At 49.0% G+C, this 21,176-nt stretch overlaps 3 protein-coding genes and 1 pseudogene across 7 annotated transcripts in view; 2 read left to right on the top strand and 2 right to left on the bottom strand.

Moving 5' to 3' along the window:
• LOC148646775 (latent-transforming growth factor beta-binding protein 3-like) overlaps nt 1-11,043 on the top strand; it is a 59,750-nt pseudogene extending 48,707 nt beyond the window's left edge. The window contains exons 15-18 of the transcript XR_015927787.1: nt 4,007-4,168; nt 5,071-5,160; nt 6,195-6,323; nt 7,333-11,043. The product of XR_015927787.1 is annotated as a latent-transforming growth factor beta-binding protein 3-like (transcript). The remainder of the gene's footprint in view (nt 1-4,006; nt 4,169-5,070; nt 5,161-6,194; nt 6,324-7,332) is intronic.
• The window catches only part of LOC148646745 (NACHT, LRR and PYD domains-containing protein 3-like), a 2,700,574-nt gene that overhangs the window by 766,340 nt on the left and 1,913,058 nt on the right, over nt 1-21,176 (top strand). The gene's annotated exons all lie outside the window — the stretch shown is intronic.
• LOC148646773 (NACHT, LRR and PYD domains-containing protein 3-like) overlaps nt 1-21,176 on the bottom strand; it is a 305,400-nt gene that overhangs the window by 225,056 nt on the left and 59,168 nt on the right. The window lies entirely within an intron of this gene.
• LOC148646774 (thiosulfate:glutathione sulfurtransferase-like) lies at nt 14,239-19,700 on the bottom strand. The gene is made up of 4 exons (XM_088608587.1): nt 19,493-19,700; nt 17,796-17,921; nt 16,098-16,260; nt 14,239-15,424 (listed from the first exon to the last, which is right to left on the bottom strand). The coding sequence occupies exons 1-4, from the start codon at nt 19,503-19,505 to the stop codon at nt 15,370-15,372; spliced, it is 357 nt and encodes a 118-aa protein (XP_088464713.1). The 5' UTR covers nt 19,506-19,700; the 3' UTR covers nt 14,239-15,369.

Genomic DNA, 21,176 nt, shown 5'->3' with positions numbered 1-21,176 from the left:
TCCTGACAGGACTGTTCTCTCATAATAGTTGTAAATTCCATTTGAAATCCCTGATCCAAAGTGTTGTCCTGTAGTCTATATTCCAGATTTTAGACTTTATAAAAACACTATATTAGGCAATACTACAGTATAGATTATATACTGCTTTGATGTTTGTATCTGGTTGACTTGTGAAGAGGCTGTATATTAGTTGAATGTACAGGGTAGTCAAAAAAATGCTCTGTTGACTGAATTATAAGTTTGTATTTTGTGTAGACAGTGTACTCCGAATATTCATGTTGGGTACACCATTCTGCTTCTAGAAAACCCCTAATATCATCTCGGCTTATCTTCAGCATTGTGGCATTACCGATTCTAGTCGGTTAATACCCACACAAAGCGATTCATCTCTCATCTCCTCCACTTAAATTGATTATCTGGAATGGTTTTAGCGCTTGTGCTCAATGGCCAAGTTCAGTTCCCCCCAAAAAAGATGTGAGTTAAAGAGGAACATTTTACTCTTCTCGTTCAAAGCTGAGATACTGTAATAAGACCATATCATCAGCTCCTTAACATCCATAAAACTCATAAAATTACAACACCCTGGAGATGATCCTTAACAATATTATGACCCTTGGATCTTGGCAGAGAGTTGTTATTACAGTTTGTAAAACTGTTAAATCTTTTTTGTAAATGTCTAGCAAAAGATGAAGTGACCAGTTTACTGTTGAGCTGAAAATATATATTTATAGGTTCTATATATATAAAGATCTATAATTAAAGATGTTTTCTGGTCACATGTGGTGGTATCTTAGGGATTTACATGATAATGAAATGTGCACACAGAAAGTGTCGTTACGGAGCTCCTGTTAGGAGTCTGAGCAGTACCGCTCGATGTGAAGGAGAGGCGACAATCCTGCAGGCAGGCTTCAAGTTAAATACACAGTAGCTGTCAGTAGCAAGACTAGGAATAATACAAAACGGGAGTGTGTTCATCAGTGGGGTTCTTATAACCATGCATCCATTTTCTAACTGCTCCATCCAATTCAGGATCACGTGGGGGCCCGAGTCTATCCCAGAAAGCAGTGGGCACAAGGCTGGATACCCCTTGGACGGGACGCCAGTCCATCACAGGGCACACACACACTCACACCAGGGCCAGTTTTCCCAGAAGCCAGTTACATCGACCAGTACGTCTTTGGACCGTGGGAGGAAACTGCAGCACCCAGAGAAAACCGATGCCAACGGGGGAGGGGGACATGCAAACTCCACACAGATAGCACCCCGAGTCCAGACCTGAACCCAGGGCCCCAGCGCTGTAAGGCAGTAACGCCCGCAACTGCACCTCTATACCCTCCCTTTCTGGGTACTGTTAACTGAAAATAGCAGCAAAGATGTGGGAAGAGGTCAAAAAAGTCGATCTAAAGAACTATTACACCACAGGCAGAGGTGATGATGAGCACCAGGGATCCCCTATGGGTTGGAACAGGCCTGGCCTGCAGGACTTCTGAGCCTATGTAGGGCTTAGGGACAAAGTCCAAATGGGCAGACTCAGTAGAGTGCTTGTTGGAAGAAAGAATTGACCGGACTACTTTAATAAACATCAGACCCTAGATTGGGGTATATTAAGGAAAGCAGTGAAATTCTCTTCACATTGAAGGTCAGTAGGTCGCTTACTGTATCCACTAGCAACTAGATGAGCTGGGCAGGCCAGCTCTCTGTCTCTCATTTATAACTTCTTTATGTTTTCATGAACTGGGGGAAACGGCTAACTTAGCGCATGTCATTTAACCTCATAGTTTAACACCATGGAAAGAGAGCACCCCTCTACATTTCAATCTGACTTGGCCGTGAGTGTTTTCGGTATCAAAAACCAAGAATACTTATTGCATGCTCTAAAACTGCATGAGTGAGGCTGCTGTATTTGCGAAGACGAAGGTCAGCATTGGGTGAATAGGGCGGCTAGTCTGTTGACTTCAGGATCTGTTGTTCCAGTGGAATGTGTGGATTTTGTCGGCTATAAGGATCCGATCCCCAAATTGTCGGTTCGCCTGTTCCCCCCCAAAAAATGCTCTCATTCCTGGTGAAAGTCCTGGATGCCTAGGGCTAAAGGCAGGCCGATACCCCGATACCCCATACCGATGTACCACACACAAGCACACAGGGATAAATTCAGAGACGCCAGGTCTTTGGAAGGTGGGAGAAAGAGGAAGCAACCCGTTTGACTGTAACGGGCCTCAGCGCGCCTGAGCCAGTTCCAGCAGTGACATCACATCTAGCAGTGACATCACATCACCCCCCCACCCCCCCCCCCGCAATGTAGGCCATGTGGAAGATGTAGAACTCTGTCATGGTGGAGGAGCTATCCCCTGTCCAGGGAGGGGCGCTGTGCTGTGAGCGATCAGGATTGACTCCCAATAGTAGGGGCAAGAACACGTGCACTCTTCACAAGAACATGGGACAGACCATGCAGACTCCACCCAGAAGGTATCTCACTCCCAAATCAAACTCGGGACCCAGAAGCGATGAGGCAGTAAGCACTAATTCCCATGTGACAGTTTACTATTTAGAAATACGTCTACCATTTATCTGCATCGTGAAAACGAGAATGTAGGGCTGATTTTTAAGCATTTTTTTTTCAATTCTTTAAGCCTAGCACAACAACACTTCCATACACTCCACCATTATTGAATTCCAGTGCATTCCAGCAGTCTTTGGAGGGGTGCAGAAGGTAATTCGGGTATTTAAATAGATGCCTGCCTGCTCTCTCAGGGTGTTCTCTCCGGCTTCTGAACAGTGCTGTTCTCCTACATCTTCTGTATGCAAGTACTGTTGCAGCAGCTAAAAATGTCACCAGGTTTATCAAACAGGTATATGCGTGTGGATTTGCACACCAATCCTACACACTTGATTCAAATCCGAATGAAGGTCCCTATAGAAAGTCCAAAGCAGTATGCCGTACAAATCTAGCTAAAACGGATCAATGTCAGGTGTTAAAGGTCTTAGTGATGCATTCTCAGGAGATTTGAAATCCCTTGATTAATACAGAACATACCAGAGCACAAGAGCCCCGTTGGCCCTGTTTGGTTTCTCGCACGCGCCTGCTGGCTTCTGGGTGATTCGTCAACACAAGAATGTGCTGCAAACAGGTCAGAGATGAGACCGCAGAGCAGACCTGTTCGGCTCGTCTCGCCAGCCTGGCCGCTGTACCGGACCGATCCAAAGGTCAAGAGCTGCCTCCGTCAGCAAAGGCTGGGCAGCAGGATCTGGGAGGGGAGGCGGGTGAGGGGGCTTGTTTCAGAGCTGATCCGGAAGCAGTCCGGGGTTCAAGAACGGATTCAGTGACGCCATCTGGCCTGGCCTGCTCCTCAGAGACGCGTTTTGAGTAATAACAACACCAATATAGCACTTTACAGGTCATGGGGATCCCCCTCCACCACCAGCAGTGCGCAGCCCCACCTGGATGAGGCGCCAGTCCGCTCACCACACACCAGCTCTCAGTGGGGAGGAGAGCAGAGTGATGGAGCCAGTTCAGAGAGGCCATGATGGGTAAAGGCCAGGGGGGGAAATTTGGCCAGGACACCGGGGTAACACCTGTACTCTTCTCGAGAAACGCCCTGGGATTTTTAATGACCACAGAGAGTCAGGACCTCAGTTTTACGTCTCATCCGAAGGACGGCGCCTTTTTACAATATAGTGTCCCCGTCATTATACTGGGGCATCAGGACCCACACAGACCGCAGGGTGAGCGCCCCCTGCTGGCCCCACTAACACCTCTTCCAGCAGCAGCCTCAGCTTTCCCAGGAGTCTCCCTTCCAGGTACTGGCCAGGCTCACACCTGCTCAGTCTCCAGTGGGGCTGCCGGTGAAGCTAAGCAGGCGTTCAAGTTGACAAGCCGCCCCCAGAACACGCAGTAGCTCTTGACGCGAGCGTTCTTCCGCAGCGAGGGCATTCTGGGAAGGCGCTCCCAGACCTGTAAGGCGTCTCTGTGTCTCTTTCTCTCTCTCTCCCTCTCCTCCTCCACCAGACCACACTGCTGCCCACAAGGACGTGTGCTTCCTGCAGGTGGACGAGGACCTGATCTGCAGCATGCCCCAGAACCGCCTGCGGGTCACCTACTCCGAGTGCTGCTGCCACTACGGCCGGGGGTGGGGTCCAGAGTGCCGCACCTGCCCCCAGCGCAACTCAGGTACAGTACCCCCATCTGCTGCACCTTCGCCATGGTAGAGTTTCCAAGAAGTACAGCAGACTCCCCCAGCAACCCAGGGTGCAGTCAAGCTATCAGGATTCCCTGCCCTGCTGCTAGGGCTAGGGCTAGGGCTAGGGCTAAGGTTAGGGTTAGGATGAGGGTAACCTAACCTAGGCCTTGTGACACTAAACAAGCAGGCTTGTGAATCCAGCTCTTCTAATCCAGTAGAAATACTGCTCTTCTCTCCCAGGCGGTTTCACTGGCAAATACTGCTCACTGGTTAACTCTGCCTGCGGATCACGCCGGAACATTTCTGCGCTGAAATGTCTGCTGCACAACCTGTACTTATTCGCTCGTACATCTCAGTGCATTAGTCATGACAGGGACTAGTGAGCAGGAAGGGCTGCTTCATGTCACAATTTGTGCAAACCCTCGACAACACGGAGACTCTCCAGCATTTTCCCAAAAGTATTTTGTGCCTAATTCGGAATGTTGTCAAATTTTTCGATACCGTCAGTGGATTTATTTTTGTCACCGAGATCTAATACCCGGTCTGAGAAACTGGGACAACGGTTCCCATTTAAAAAAATATATATATATTTTTAAATTGTTACCGTTGTATTGTTCGTAAGAAATGCGTACAAGCAGGCTAGAACTGTTACCCTGTGTTGCAAAATCAGTGCCGGTTCAAATCATGGATTCATGACCGGTCACCATCGTCAATGTCCCCAGCACACATCGCATGATTGGAAAGCTGCTTGGTGTACCCGGGGGCGCAGTTTTCTGGTTTGCGCCCCCTCCCTCCCAGCATGCCTTTCTGTGTCTACGAATGTGCGAAGCCCGGACGATTCGTTTGCAAGGCGGACAGGGGGGCCAACCATCTCCCTTTCTGTCCCGGCCAGTTATCTTCAACCGGCTGTGCGAGCTGCACCTGGACACCGAGTCGGACGGGGAAGGCGAGTTCCTGGCTGCGTTCTCCAACTACAAGCCCGGTGAGCTTGCGTCGTCGGCCCCGGGCAGCGGGCCCCAGACGCCTCTGGGCTTAGTTACTGCACAGAACTGGGCGAACGGCCTGCGTGCTCCTGGATTCTGGGTCTCATCAAGTTAATGACCAGTTAAATCCCTCTAAAGCAGGGCTCTCCAGTCCAGATCCCGCAGGGCCTTCTGGTTTCTATTTCAACCTGACTAGTCAATTAAAGAGTTATTTTTTAATATAGTATATATTATAGTATAGTAAATTGTAGTTTATTATAGTATAGTTAATACATATAGTCTTTTACTTCGTATGAAGTCAAGACATTGACTGTTAAAGGTACGAGAGAGTTCGGGACATCAGGGTCAGAATTGTACCTAGGTAGCATGTTGCTATGTTGTCCCTCCCCCTAACTCTCTCGTTCTCATTTACTTATGTCTTCCTGCCACCCGTCCCTTGCTCCATCTCACGTGCCCCTTTCTCCCTTCCCATTATCCCCCCCTCGTGCTGTGCCCCTTCCCATCATCCCTCTTTCCTCTCTGTTCCTATATGTCTCCCTCCTTTCTCCCTTCCCATCATACCGCCTCATGGTATGCCCCTTCCCATCATCCCTCTCTCCTCTCTGTTCCTATACGTCTCCCTCCTTTCTCCCTTCCCATCATCCCGCCTTGTGCCCTTTCCCATCATCCCTTTCTCTCTCTCCACCACCTGTTTCTCTGTCTCCTCCTCCTTCACTGTCCATCTCTCCCAGAAGGAGACAGTTCGGAAGAGGACTCTTTCTCCCTTCCCATTATCCCCCCCTCGTGCTGTGCCCCTTCCCATCATCCCTCTTTCCTCTCTGTTCCTATATGTCTCCCTCCTTTCTCCCTTCCCATCATACCGCCTCATGGTATGCCCCTTCCCATCATCCCTCTCTCCTCTCTGTTCCTATACGTCTCCCTCCTTTCTCCCTTCCCATCATCCCGCCTTGTGCCCTTTCCCATCATCCCTTTCTCTCTCTCCACCACCTGTTTCTCTGTCTCCTCCTCCTTCACTGTCCATCTCTCCCAGAAGGAGACAGTTCGGAAGAGGACTCGGACGAGTGCAGCTGTGCCAACGGGCGTTGCGTGCGCTCCTACCTGGGCACCATGTGTGAGTGCAACCCTGGCTTCAGGCTCGACCACACCAAGATGCGCTGCATCGGTAGGTACCCTACAGAACAGAACCTCCAAACTCCTCTCTCCTTCCTCCCTTCCCATCATTCCCCCTCTTTCTGCGTCCTTTCCCATCATCCATCTCTCTTCCTCCTTCCTCCCTTCCCATCATTCCCCCTCTTGCTGCGTCCTTTCCCATCATCCATCTCTCTTCCTCCTTCCTCCCTTCCCATCATTCCCCTTCTTGCTGCATCCTTTCCCATCACCCATCTCTCTCTCCTCTCTTTTGGCCGTAGTGATGGCAGAACAGTGCTCCAGCACTTAAGAGACCTTCCACTGAAACAGGGGTCAGAGGTCAGAGAGAGCAACTGGGCTAGACACCCCCCCCCCCCACCAGGCTCTCCCAACACAAACAGCTGCTTAGTTTTGGATTCATTTTGGACCAAAAATGAGCTTCCTTCCTGTTATTGTCCCAGATACCGAAATTTACTTTGCAGGCAGAATCAACAAAGCACGCAATACATTTAACACCACATGAACCCATTACCTAATAAGAGACATGCATTAGGAGATAAAATATAAATATAAATAAAATATGCAATGATTTTTTTTCTCCAAATAAAGCAGGTTTATAGCTGTGGGAATAAAAGATAACCTAGTTGTACTGCACTTGAATCGAGGTGGTCTAAATCGATAGATCTGGATGGAAGGTGTCATGTTGTTCGAAATGATCTCCGCTGTGTAAGGTGATGACGGGCAGTGATTGTACTTGTCTTCTGCGCTGCTTATTTCTGCCTTCTGTAGCTGTTTTGCACCAGCGATGGTGCTGGTCTTCACAGTCCTGCTCAGTCTGTTTTTGCTGTGTTGCGTGTATTCAAGCTACCAAACCAGGCCCCCCCCGGTGACTGTCGGAACGGGTTCGGTGGAGTCTCTGTAGGATAAAGTTAGGGTTGTGGGGACACACATTTGAAAGAGCAGAGAATTCCTCGGGAGGTGGCGGTGCCAAATGGAGTTGCTGACACGTGTCCCCCCCCCCCCTCTCTCTCTCCTCTCCCCAGACATCGACGAGTGTGCGGAGCTGAGCGCGCGGGCCTACCCCTGCCAGAACGGCCGCTGCGTCAACGTCCTGGGCTCCTACAAGTGCCTGTGCAAGCAGGGCTTCAGCCACGCCGCCAAGCCCAACGTCTGCGTGCGCCGCGGCCGGGCTCCCTAGCGCCCCCCGCTGGGCGCCTGCGCTCTCTCTCCCCATTGCCCCCCCCCCCCCCCGTCTCTCTCTGTCTCCATTCTCCCCAGCTCCCCTCTGCCTTCCCCCCACCCTTTCCCCCCCCCAAGGCTCGTCCAGCTCACGGGTCTCCCAGCAGATCATTGTCCTTCTGCTTCCAGTCATTTCCCAGCATTCCTGTAGCAGGGTGCCTCTGGGGCCCTGCCGAGACGAGGAGGAGGGGAGAGGTAGAGTTCACGGGCGACACAGATTCCAGGCTGTCGTTGTGTCGGGGAGGGGGTGGGACCGGGGCAGAGACGCCGAAAAGCCCGCACACAGATTGTAGCATCCCGCCCCAGGTACCTTATTTAAAATGGCCGACTCCCAGAAGGCTCTGCCACCCGGCGTCCTGATTGGCCGCCCGTCCGAAAGGAGCAGCAGCGGGGCGAGTCGACTCGCGCGTTCCCGCAATCCTGACTGAACTCGAGGCCTCTTCCTAAGGGGCTGTTCTCCTATCGTCTCCCGGACGAGTGAAGCAAAACCGTCTGGACGCAGCGCAGACGTCTTGTACGACAGACAACAAAAACATGAATAAATCGCATTTCCCAGCCACGTCCGACAACGCCAAGGGGCGGGACTCACGCTTTCCATTCGGTGCTTCCGTTGGCAGATTTCTCTTTCTGCTCGAGCTGACCCCCCACAGTCCACCCCCCCTCCGAGACCAGTGCAGAGACTGAAACAAAGACCTCCAATAAAAAGGGCTGCTGATCCCTTGGTAGAATAAGTTTGTTCCCCCCTCCCCTTGTGACCTTAAAACATCGAGGACCAAGATTGTTCCTTTGTGTGCCGGACGTTACCCGTAGGTGCCTTCTCTTGAAAGACTCTGAAATCCCAGGCCCCTATCGGAGGTTTCGGAAGATCCCCGCAGCTCCGGGGGCTCGGACCGACTTTTCAGATCAGCGGCAGCAGCGTCCCCCCCCTCCCCCAGTACTGACGGACTGAAATCGCCCGATTCCTTCAAAACCCGGCCGCCGCGAGCACAGAGGTAAAAACGAACAAACGTCCCAGCTCTCGTCCGGGCAGGTCGTAGCGCTGTCTCGCTTTGAGACAAGAGCTGCCCTTTCCTGACTACCTGGGAAAAAAAATCGGACTGGAAGCTCGACTCCAGAGATGATGGTCCAGGTAAAAGAGAGAATTCCGAGTTTTTAGGAATTCTGGCGCAGGACGAGGGTCACAGGATGTCCTGACAGTTGGTCTACTAAGTCATCTTGAATCGCCTGTTTTATCGTCTCTCAACTGGGCGACACTTGTAAGTTAATCAAGGAAGCAGGTCACCGGTTCAATTAAAGGGAACTCGAGTCTAGCTGGAGGGATGCTGTATCTTCACTTTTGTTTTTTGGTGCCAAATGATCTTTTAAGTGCTTTATTTAAAAAAAAGTCACCTTATTAAAAGGATCTTGGTTCGAGTAAACATGGTGTTTCGCCATTGCTGGATTCCAAGCAGTGAATTGGCGAAACTCTTCAGGACCGGGGATGAAGACCTGGCTTTAAGGCAAGACGTGCGATTTCACCTGAGACAAAAGCCCTCAAAAACCAAAATAGATTTATTATACTTTACTAGCACTTAAAGCATGCCAGGGCGCTTGATAATTCAACACGTGGTTTCCTGTCTTCGGTACAACCAGAGTCACCCTTTGGGAACTGTGACCTCATGCTCACAGAGGCATCAGAAGTATGTGGACTTTGTGATTCTTACTTTCCGACAGATATGCATAGTTTTGAAAACCAGTGAATTACTTATTTTCAGTTGGTTTTGTAACCTTTTTTTTATAACTGATAACTTATAACTGATTCAATAACTGATCCATGAAAAAAAATGTGTTGCAGTATTTACTCAGTTGAGCACAGGTGTCATGCTTTTTTAAAATATGAATTTCTTTCAGTCTGGGGTCAGCTTTGTAATACTTATTTCCTCTCCTCTCAAACCACCCTGCAGTGGATTGCTGTAAAAGGCATTTTGGGGCAGTTGCTCTTTACACTGCAGTGCAGACATCCTAGACACAATCAGGAGTTCCAATGGGCAACACGAGCATCAACATTTCACTTAGAATAGGGGTTTCAGGACCTGCTCTAATTATTTAACAAACAGGATAATGACAGTGCTCCTAACGAGGCTCAGAGGTGTACCAACGTGTACTGTAACCAACTGTGAAAGATCTTAAGAAACGAAAAAAAACCTTTATTAGTTCAATGAAGTCCATAATGAGGCTAATGGGTTGACTTACTGAGTTTGGACCATAAGATAAATAGATAAGACTTTATTGATCCCAAAGGGAAGTTGATGTGTTACAACAGTCTAGCCCAAGACAAGCAAAAACAGACATCAGAATAGATGAAAAATTATACAAAACAAATATAAAATAAATAAAAATAAATCCATAGGTGTGTGCAAAATATGCTGATCATAGTCACTGTAAAAACAATAAAATATGTGCAAATATGATTCATTCAGATTGTCCAAAAAGTACAATGGAGCACCATGCTGTCCATAGATTAGCAGATGAGGGGCTAACAGTCCTAGCCTAGTCCTAGGGCAGCGTTATACACCCTGACAGCCGCCGGGAGGAAAGACCTGCGGAAACGTTCCCTTGAGCACCGTAGCTGGAGCATCCATGCATAAAAGCAGAACACACCACACTCTCCAGGAATCAGCTTTGAGACTCGGGGTGCCTTCAGTTGTGTTTTCAGTTATTCTAGCAATTTGGGATGTTATCCATGCAAGGGCACTCTGGTGAGGCTTCTAAACCTTTACTTTACCTTGCAGTCGAGTCTTCGAATACTCAAGGTGAACTATACAGTACATATGCAGCCAATAGGAAGTATTGCAGTAGCTGTTCAATTGCATGAATCAACCAGGCCTAATTGACAGGCAATCCCTCATCATGAACATTTTTTTTGCTCTTCTCTGCAGATCATGATAAAAGGCTGCTTTTTTGTACTGCAGAGTACAGATCCTTTGTAATCCACTGTAAGCTTAAAAAAAATCAGTTTTAATTGCCCCTAACGGTAACAGATTCGGACTGTTTCCACACCAAGTTGGAAAAGTACTCAGCAGAAAGCCTGATGGAGAATAATATCTCTAGCTTTTGAACAACAGTGCCTGTCTCCTGGGTTGTTTTAACGCACAGCATGTGAAATAAGAGTCTCGTCTTTTTTCTTACTCCTTCTACTCTAGGGGAGAAGCCATAGGCAAGATGAAAAAGATCCTGTGAAAAGATGGCATTTCTCTTCTGTGTTCTCTTGCTAGATCTGCACCTTAAAAATCTGTAAAACTTGCTTTTAAAAAAAAAAACATTGTTAGCAGCCTAAAGCTGATCTGCACCTGTCACAGACAAAGTGAAATGCTGACTTTGGAAATAAAGGGCATTTTGAATATTTTTTATGCTGCATTTCTATATGGGATTCCTACTTTTTTTTTTACTGCTCCCTCTCGTTAAATCTTCAGTCTTATTATTGACTGTTAGACTTGCACTTTTCCACGTTTTTGCCAATAAAGTGTCAAAATACAGCCCGTGTCTTCTTGCAAGAGTCTGCCGTCAGTGTGTCGCTTAAAGTAACGTAAACAGAGCTAGAAGCACAGGAAATACAGTGCAGAACCTTGGAGCTACTGCATTAGTACAAGACAAAGGACAAACCCGCAGCCCCACTGGAGACTCAGCAGGTGTGAGCCTGGCCAGTACCTGGAGGAGAGACTCCTCCTGGGAAAGCTGAGGCTACTGCTGGAAGAGGTGTTAGTGGGGCCAGCAGGGGGCGCTCACCCTGCGGTCTGTGTAGGTCCTGATGCCCCAGTATAGTGACAGGGGACACTAGACTGTAAACAGGCGCCATCCTTCAGATGAGACGTAAAACCGAGGTCCTGACTTTCTGTGGTCATTAAAAATCCCAGGGTGTTTCTCGAGAAGAGTAGGGGTGTTACCCCGATGTCCTGGACAAATTTCCCCCCTGGCCTTTACCCATCATGGCCTCCTAAGAACCCCCCTCTCTGAACTGGCTCCATCACTCAGCTCTCCTCCCCACTGAGAGCTGGGGTATGGGGAGCGGACTGGCGCCTCATCCGGGTGGGGGTACACACTGCTGGGGGGTGGAGGGGGATCCCCATGACCTGGAAAGAGCTCCGAGTGGAGGGTCCCGAAAGGCACTATAGAAGTGTAAAATGATGAAGATGATTATAAATAAGAATTAATGGGCGAACGTTAATGGTGACGTGCGGGACTCAATCTCACATCCCGATAGCCTTCAAGCTGTACCACTGGAGCATAAGCATGCAGGCTTTTAAAATCAAGCTGGGAACGCTGAAGTGTTGAGGTGTCGTCGATAGCTCACCGGGGACACCAACATCCAAGGAGTGAGCGCGTGGAATTCTTGGTGCGACACTGTGCGACTGGCTTAACCTGCTTGGTTAACGGGCAGCCCTCCTGGCCATTGGAGGCTTGAACCCCCCCCCAGGAGGGATCAGCCCAGGGGCACCTGCAAGGCTGGAGGAGGGCTGCCTGAGACAAATGCGGGCAAACGCGAGACAATTGTGGCGCTGTGGCTTGTCGTGAAGGGTGCTGGTCTGCGGTCGGCGAGAGTCTGGGTTCACATCTCCCGAACGGACTGTGGTCGGCGAAGATCTCGGTTCAAATTGGCTATACGGCTCTGTGGTTAAGGATCTGTGCCCGCGACTGGGAGGTTGCCGGTTCAAATCCAGCAGCTGGCGGAGGCATTCTACTCTGCTGGGCCCCTGAGCAAGGCCCTTCACCCCAGCTGCTCCAGGGGTGCTGTATAAATGGCTGATCCTGCGCTCTGACCCCCAGCTTCTCTCTCCCTGTCTGTGTGTCTCATGGAGAGCAAGCTGGGGTCTGTGAAAAGACACGTTCCTAACGCAAGAAATTGTATAGGGCTAATAAAGCAACATCATCATTATTATTAAATGCAAAGGCAGGTGTTTCTTGTCATTATAGAAAGCTTATTTCCATAATGATGGTGATCTGGTACAGCTCTCTGACCACCTGCTACCTCCCTCGTGTGGCTGAAGACCACCTGACACGGACACAGACGCCTGTAGGACGAGAAAGCGTCAGGAAAGAGGGTGCTACAGCTGAAATCGAGCTCCCCCCCCCATCTGGAAGAGCGCCCCCTAGGGACGACATCCGAGCAGGCAGGCTGCAGCACCATCAGAGTGGCAAAGGAGCAAGTTGGAGGGAAACATTTAATCCTGAGGAGAGGAGATCGTCTTATTGAGCCGATCCCTTTCAACCAACTGCTGAAGGCAACAGACTTTAGTCAAACCCTTAGCTAGGGTTAGGATAATTAGAAAACATGGAGGATGTTTGTTGGCATGGTTGTGTTCTAGGACAGAAAGGATTTTTAGGAAAATTGATATTGTAACGCAACTGGGGCTCATGTGGGCGCCCTTGCCGCATTAGGTCGGCCCCTGCACCGTCCGGGGCTCGTACCCGGGACTTCCGCGTCTCTCTGCAGCGACCTAGCCCCGTGAGCTAAAGAGAGATCTCTCTACAGCCCAGTAGCCGTGGTCCTGCTATCACAGGGAAGGGCGGTGACGTCACCCGCTCTGGTACGCCGGCTCTTACACACACTGCTTGTCGGCCATAAGCGTTACAATATTATATCTTCACAATTTGTTTTTTGCCTATATGGCTCTCTGCACTGCTTTGCCCTAAATGGGAATGATGACTTAAAAGCAAAAGTTTGAAAGAAAAGGCTTCAGCTTTTCAAACTGTTGCGTTTGGCACGTAATGCACTGGCATTTTTAACAGTTACAGCTAATATTCCTATATAATATTCCTGACTCTTAACCTAGTTCAACACTGCAATTTCTAATGACAGAATACTCTTCAAAAAATAAAAATGTAGCCCAGTTCAAGGCCTAAAGGCGATTTAAAAGAGGGGGGTTTCAAATATTAGAAAAGCGCTACGTTAAAGGAAAGGTGGCAGAGACAGGGGGAGGAAGGTTATACTTGAGAAGCAGAACGTCTCCCACGACGCTGAAGTCCAAGCGGAGCGAAAGTTGGGACTGAACCTATGGAAACCCGTTTCTGCCAGGGAGTAAAAAAAACGCGCTATGGTATCTCACATTTGCGACTTCGAAAAAGCCCATATTTCATTGTCCTCTTATTATTGGAAGGGATTCGGGTTCTAGGGCTTGTGCCCTCGCCTCTCTCACCCTACTTCGTGCCTCACTGCAGGGGCTCGAACCCAGGTCTTGCCAGTTGAACTAAAGAATTACTAAGTCGCAATTCTGAGATACTAAATCGCTTCCATACTAAACACCTCGAGCAGACTAATGAAGGAAAAAAAAATCTCGGGAAGAGAAAGCAGACAGCGCACCAGGACTCAAAGATCCAAAGAGGGGAAAACTTACCAGGGGGAAAAAAAAGATTAAAGAGAACCAGCAGGAGAGAAAGAGAAAAAAAACGTCGCAACAGATCCGCCCCGACAGCAGCCACCAGCTCGGCTTTCCGACACGCCGCGCAGCGTCAGAGAAACACCGGATTGGGATCCAGAGGAGGTAGAGGGTGAAGGTGTTTTTTTTTAAAAAGAGAGAAACCGCACCAAGCACAAAGTAGAAAGACCCTTGAAAAACAGAAAACAGGGCCGGCTCCTTCTCAACCACGACGGTGTCTCGTTTCTTTTCGGTATGGAATACAAAACGTTCGTTTTGTTTTGTCAAGCCCGTCGAACAAAAACAACCGACCAGATGTCCAGAACGGAAAATGGCTTTATTTCAGTTCCAGTTTAACAATCTAAAATAAGGACGTTTGATCATCTCCAGACCTCGTGAGCATACACACTGCTGTGCAGATGTCTGGGATATTTTGCATTTGGTAATTTCAGACTTAAAGAGACTAAAACCGTGTCTTGGATCTAGTTTCTCTTTGCTGTGAAGAATCATATTACATATAGATAAAATTTAAAGGCGACATTCCTGCTAGAAGCTAAGAGCTTCACAGCCTAATTGAAGACAACAGTGTTGACCGATTAGCAATATCGGAAGGCTCTGTAGTCAAAGCAACACGAATCTTCATCATATTCCTTCCGGATACGGCGCTCAGGAAGTTCTTCTACTTGTTAGGGCAGCTGTCCTGGGCTCGTTAATTACGGTTTCTCGTTAATTACTGAATGCGCTCGTGAATTCGGATTACACCCTGCCTCTGGTATCGCCTACTGCAATTTCATGCTTCATGCTAACAGACTGTCCTGACCTGTGTTTCTGCAGCCCAGCCAGAAGCCTTTTACATTTTCTAAACTATGTATAGAGAGGAGAGGACGCTGTTAATGAGGACCCCCGCCTACGAGCCAATTAAATCAGATGGTTAAAGCCGGTGCGATCAACCACTGCAACACTTTCTGCTGGCCGCTCATTAGTAGTTTATCTCGTGACCACGTCGTTAAGCAGTCTTGCCGGAGGGAATTTGAGATTTAACTCGATGATGACATTTGAAACCTAGTTTTCCCCACACACCGAGCAGCAGTACTAGATCGGAGCTGTTCAAAATGCTAGAAAACTCGAGTAAAACTGTTACAGTAGGTACATTTTTGATGCTGCTATTGTGAATTAATCTATGAGTTGGCTTCATCTGCTCTCCTCCCCACTGAGAGCTGGGGTGTGTGGGGAGCGGACTGGCACCTCATCCAGGTGGGGCTGCACACTGGTGGGGGTGGAGGGGATCCCCATGACCTGTAAAGCGCTTTGAGTGGAGTGTCCAGAAAAGCGCTATATAAGTCTAGGCATTTCCACAGCAGTGTGTGTGTTGATCACTTTTGCTAGGTTGCAAGTTCGGAATACAGAGATCCAAAAACCTGCAGTGTTTATATAGCGATGCGGGCAACTTCAGCACCTCTCCTTCTCTGCCCACTCCTTATATCCGCCAGCATAATTCCGGGCCCTGAAAGAAACGAGAGAGAGAGAGAAAACACCCTCAGTTACGAAGGACTCAAGAAGCAGCAGGAAAAAACACCAGGTGGCATGCACTGTGATGCACTGGAGAGCAAGTTTCCCTTAAGAAACTTCAAATACCGTTTCCTTTCAATATTATATCCTGGTTTCCCTGCCGAAGATGAACTGAATTAGTTTCATCACTACTTACATGACATAACTGCAATAACAACTTTCAGTCATCCCAGGAGCTTAGCCTGAACTGACCCAATCGGTATTCTCAGTGTCCACCAGTAGGAGGTGCTCTTCCCAACACACCTACTGGTCATCCTCACCCTGGGAGAATCCTGATCTTTCCCGGGGGAAACTCCAAGGAGACCCCAGGTCCAACTCATAGACCAAAGCTGTCGGGAGTACTTCCTGGCGTCAACCAATAGGAGGCGCCCTCTATCACCAGCGTCAGCAATTCCTCATCGACACCCTCTAATCCAGTGACAGGGTGCTGTCCGACGGGGTGAACCATCCCAGATATGGCTTGCTAATCAATTAATTACCAAATCGAACCAACATGATTAATTAATCAGATAGAAGGAGCAAATTAGCGGCTCAGCAGCTGATTGCAAGGCCTGTACTGAAATAGCTTTAAGAGGCACAGGGCGAACTGGATCACCAGGAAAGCATACTTCTCGAATCCGAGGGCGCGTGCTGGCTCTGTGGCCATTGCTCCTCGGCGACCCATCTGACAGTGGAAGATGAGCCGGGGGGCGTCCGGGGGGGGCTTCTGCACGCCGTACTTGTCCTGGAAGGCTGCCGGGTCCAGGGCCAGCTCCCGCTCCACAGCGCCCACTACAGGGCGGGAGAGGAAACGCGCCACTGCGTTACAATCAGAACTGCAGAGCTGGGAGGTCAGACAGTCCCGGTACAGTACAGTCCCTGGTATCCGGAAGAAACGGGGACGAGGGTGGGGTTCGGGGTACGAGGCCTTTTTGGATAGACGAGATTAAAGCAAGCGGACACGCAGTGAGGCTGAGCAAAAGCTCAGGGCACCTTCACAGTGATAAAAACCTGAAAGGAAGTCACGTAGGATCATAAGGGAATGGAAATATAGTCAAACAAAACCAGATTCCATTTATTTAATTAAATCATTGTCTTTATATATCATTTTAAGATCAGATCATTTTATCAGCCATATACAATTTCTTCCATTAGGAATGTGTCTTTTCACAGACCCCAGCTTGCTCTCCATGAGACACACAGACAGGGAGAGAGAAGCTGGGGGTCAGAGAGCAGGGTCGGCCATTTATACAGCACCCCTGGAGCAGCTGGGGTGAAGGGCCGTGCTCATGGAATGGAGTAGGATTCCTCTGCTGGCCGCGGGATTTAAACTGGCAACCTCCCAACCACAGGTGCAGATCCTGAGCCACAGAGCCACCACTCCACCCCAATTACTAATTTTATAAGTAATCAAATGTTAAATGAGTATTCATCATCCCCTGATGAAGCTTCAGTAACATCATAAATTAAGCATGGGCACTTAAATATGAATTCACTTTTAATTTCAGTATCTAACCTAAAAGTTTTAAAAAAACAGTCCTTAACACTAGGTTTTTGCTCATTTATACTTAAGACTCCTCGGGCTTCTGGGTGGAAAGTGAGCAAAACACGGCGATAGGTGCGGAATTTACATTATCGCCCAGATTTGAGTTTTTTATTGGTTATTGATTTCTTTGATCTTTCTTTGAAGGGAGTTGACAGTATATATGAAAGACCCAGCTGTGCTCTAGCCTGTGAGAAACCCAGATGATGTTAGTCATGGTCTTCTGGCTCAGAATGTTACACATTTATTTTACACAAAGAGGTAAAAAAACATAAATCCAGACCAGGGAGGGGGCTTTAAAACTCCTCTGTCCCGGCTGCTTTCTAAGAAATGGCTGGATGCCATCCATCGGTCAAGACAGGAGGCATCCCTTTACACAAAGGGAGGTGGGGGTGTGGAACAAGCTGCCCAGTCCTGTGGTTGAAGCCCCTACCCTGGCTGCTCTCAAGACACAGCTGGGTGAGATCCTCCAGTCGGGACAGGAGGCCCTTCTTTACACAAAGGGTGGTGGGGGTGGAGAACAAGCTGTCCAATCCTGTGGTTGAAGCCCCTACCCTGGCTGCTCTCAAGACACAGCTGGGTGAGACCCTCCAGTCAGGACAGGAGGTCCTTCTTTACACAGAGGAAGGTGGGGGTGTGGAACAAGCTGCACAGCCAGGCTGTTGAAGCCGACACCCTGTTTATTGTTCAAGAATGGGCTCGATATGGCTGAATGCCCCCCCCCCCCCCCTCGTTAGGACCTGCCTTGTGTTTTCAAGAGTTTTCCGGGCTGTAGGAGGCTTACCGGGAATGTGGATAGAGCCCGGAATTTTCCCCTTGTCCACCTCCTCTTGGGTGCGCACGTCAACCACCAGCAGGTCCGGGCTCTTCCCCAGGATGGCCTTGAGCTCGGAATAGGAGATCACTTTGCCTGCAGGGACCACAGACCCATGTAGTTATCACTGCGCCTTTCAGGGCAAACTGTTTCGGACAAAAACAGCCAGGCCAGCTCCTCACGTGTATTCCAAAACAGCACAGGCTGTCTTCCGCCCCGTGAGCACTTAAACAGCAAGAGTGGAATGGCAAAAATAATAATTTGCATCTAACAATTTCTGTTCTATTCATGCACAGAACATCGGCCATATCACCCTGCAACTCACAACTAGCAATCCACTGGAGCTCAGCAGGTGTGATCCTGGTCAGTACCTGGAGGGGAGACTCCTGGGAAAGCTGAGGCTGCTGCTGGAAGAGGTGTTAGTGGGGCCAGCAGGGGGCGCTCACCCTGCAGGCTGTGAGGGTCCTAATGCCCCAGTATAGTGACGGGGACACGAGACTGTAAACAGGTGCCGTCCTTTGGATGAGACGTAAAACCGAGGTCCTGACTCTCTGTGGTCATTAAAAATCTGTGGTGGAACATGAACACCAGGGGGCGCTCGTCTCGGGTATAAAAATCACTACCGTCCCTAAATCTTTGAGGGCGTGATGCTACGACACACTGACAGAGCGGTGGTTTAAAACAACAGTTGTTAACCCTTGCAGCTTCCGCCTCGACTTACTAGGATATGCGAACATGATTAATAAGCACTCATTTATTCAGACCACAATGATGCCCTTCTCTGAAAGGCGACCCACAACATACTGTACACGTTTGAATGTCGAGATGGAGACTGTGAATGTTAAGGTGAACGAGAGTAGTACGTTTCGCGGTAGGATTGCCATTCACAAGACTTCACCACACTGTCCTACACCTGAAGAAGGCTTCACAGCCGAAACGTTGCGTTATCTGTCTTCTCTTTTCAGCCGGGAATAAACCTATTACTTGTTCCTTTGCAGACTACGCCTGCTGACGCGGCTCCCCACCTGAGCTACTGTGCCACACCGTGTGTTGAAGTCAGGAAAGTACTCAGTCTCTCCCAGCTGCACATTAATTCAACAGCCTACTCTCGGAACTATCAGGGAACTGAAATACAGCCGCTCTGGACCCAGGTGGAAAATTTGAGTATTAAACCGCAAAACGAAACGGCCGATTCACCTGCGGCGTTAAGCATACAAATGCATATATACTTCAAGGTGGGTGGGAGTGATTTTTTTGGTGAAAACGTCTGAACGGGCGAAGGCAGCGGTTGTTCAATTTGAATGAGATCAAATCATAGTCCGAGCGAGCCGTGTTCACAGCCGGCGCCTCCTGCAACATAGAACTCATGTTATATCTTGGAAATACACAACTCCGGGCCAAGCTGACACAAAAATGATTAAGATTTGTTGCCTCCTATAGCGACTGCCTCAAGCGATCGGGCCAAAACCCAGCCTTGTTCGCGCATATGTGGAATACAGGTCCGTCTGTCACAACTTCAGGGGTGAAACCCCCCTCCGTTTCGCTACCGATCGCTGTCTTAGCTTCCGCCTGCAGTGAGGGAAGCAGCGGTTCGGATGTGTGAAACTCCCCGCCCTCCCCGATAAGTCCGAAATGAGGACACCGGCGTCCAACAGGGCGAGGCTAACCTGGGTCCGACATCGCGTCCGCGGCGGGTTCAGCTCCAGCAGCGCCCGTGTGTGCAGCTACAGTAGAGAGACGGTGAAAGCTGGCTCTTGGCCGTTTTCACTTGTTGCTGCTCATCCAAATGCCCTGCGGACTCCCCTCTCTTGTGAAACCCTGGTAACTACGCAAACTCCTGCTACCGGTTGGGTTGGGAGCTCAGGAAAGCACAGCGGACGCAGGGGGTGGGACGTATCGCAATTCCTCGCAACGCAGTAGTTTATTTAAAAAAACCGCTAATTCATACAGCGCAGCGGTATAGATACATTTCATTGCTAACGATCCCCTGCTTGTTGGCGCCCTGGGGGGCAACCTTGTTGTGAAAGGCGCTATAAAAAAATACATTGGAATATTGGTGCATGTTATGCGGTCTGTGTGGGTCCTGATGCCCCAGTATAGTGACAGGGACAGGCGCCGTCCTTCAGATGAGACATAAAACCGAGGTCCTGACTGTCTGTGGTCATTAAAAATCCCAGGGTGTTTCTCCAGAAGAGTAGGGGTGTTACCCCGGTGTCCTGGCCAAATTTTCCCCCTGGCCTTTACCCATCATGGCCTCCTAATAACTCCCCTCTCTGAACTGGCTCCATCACTCGGCTCTCCTCCCCACTGAGAGCTGGTGTGTGGGGAGCGGACTGGCACCTCATCCAGGTGGGGGTACACACTGCTGGGGGTGGAAGGGATCTCCATGACCTGTACAGAGCTCCGAGTGGAGTGTCCAGAAAAACGCTATATAAATGTAAGCAATTATTATTATTGTTAATGTAGACCTACATCAGGCTGTGGCCGTCAGATCTGCGCTCCTGGTTACAGCGGCACCCTGAGGTAATATCGCTTAGGTACCTGATGAACACCGCCCTGAGGTGCACTGATGTACTGTAAAAATAGGCACCCTGCGCTCAAAAATATTACAAAGAATATTTAACTTCTGTTAAAGTCGACTTTCAGACCGCTGTGCGCCTGGAGCTGGTTCATTTGCCGTGTTAAAGGGAGGCCCGTTGATTATTCGGTGTGCTTGGACACGTCTTTCAATTTTACTCAGAAAATTGAGGGGGTTTCAGACCACTCCATTCGTCACAGTGGGAGAGTCTGGAAAAAAGAACATATTTCATCTTAAAGCGGCGCGGCTGCGATTGAATGTTGTTAAATGTAATAAACACACATTTTAACCCGCTAAAATATTACAGGTTGAACCCGTGAACAGGTAAAAAATAAAGAGATTAACAATTCCTTCTGATTTTAACGGTAGATGTTTTACGGTCATTTGTGTCCAGCAAGAGTCGAAGGATTCGTGACAAGCCTAATTATGACTTTTTAGAAAACGGCAGAACTTTGTTTTCAACACAAATAAGCGTGGCTTCTGGAAAGACAGGGTTCCCCTTGGTACTCTGTTCATTTACAGTTTATTTTTTAAAGGGGGACACTATAAAACGATGTGTCTTTAAATGCAGCGACAAAGCTAAATCTGGGAAATCTCTGAAAACGCCGGGTATCAGCAAGAAAACACAATATTTCGAAAAGCCCAGTACTTGTAGCTGTCTAACCGTGTAACCGTCTCTTCTACTGGACACCTTTTTCATTCTACGTTTCTGCGGGATGCGGGTAATTTTACCCCGATCCCTTGCGCCCGCAATGACTTGGCAAAAACTCCAA

The sequence above is a fragment of the Lepisosteus platostomus genome, chromosome 16 (genome assembly GCF_059453375.1).
Source record: "Lepisosteus platostomus isolate fLepPlt1 chromosome 16, fLepPlt1.hap1, whole genome shotgun sequence".
In the NCBI taxonomy this organism is placed as follows: Eukaryota; Metazoa; Chordata; class Actinopteri; order Semionotiformes; family Lepisosteidae; genus Lepisosteus; species Lepisosteus platostomus.
This window is presented reverse-complemented; position numbering and strand designations above follow the sequence as displayed.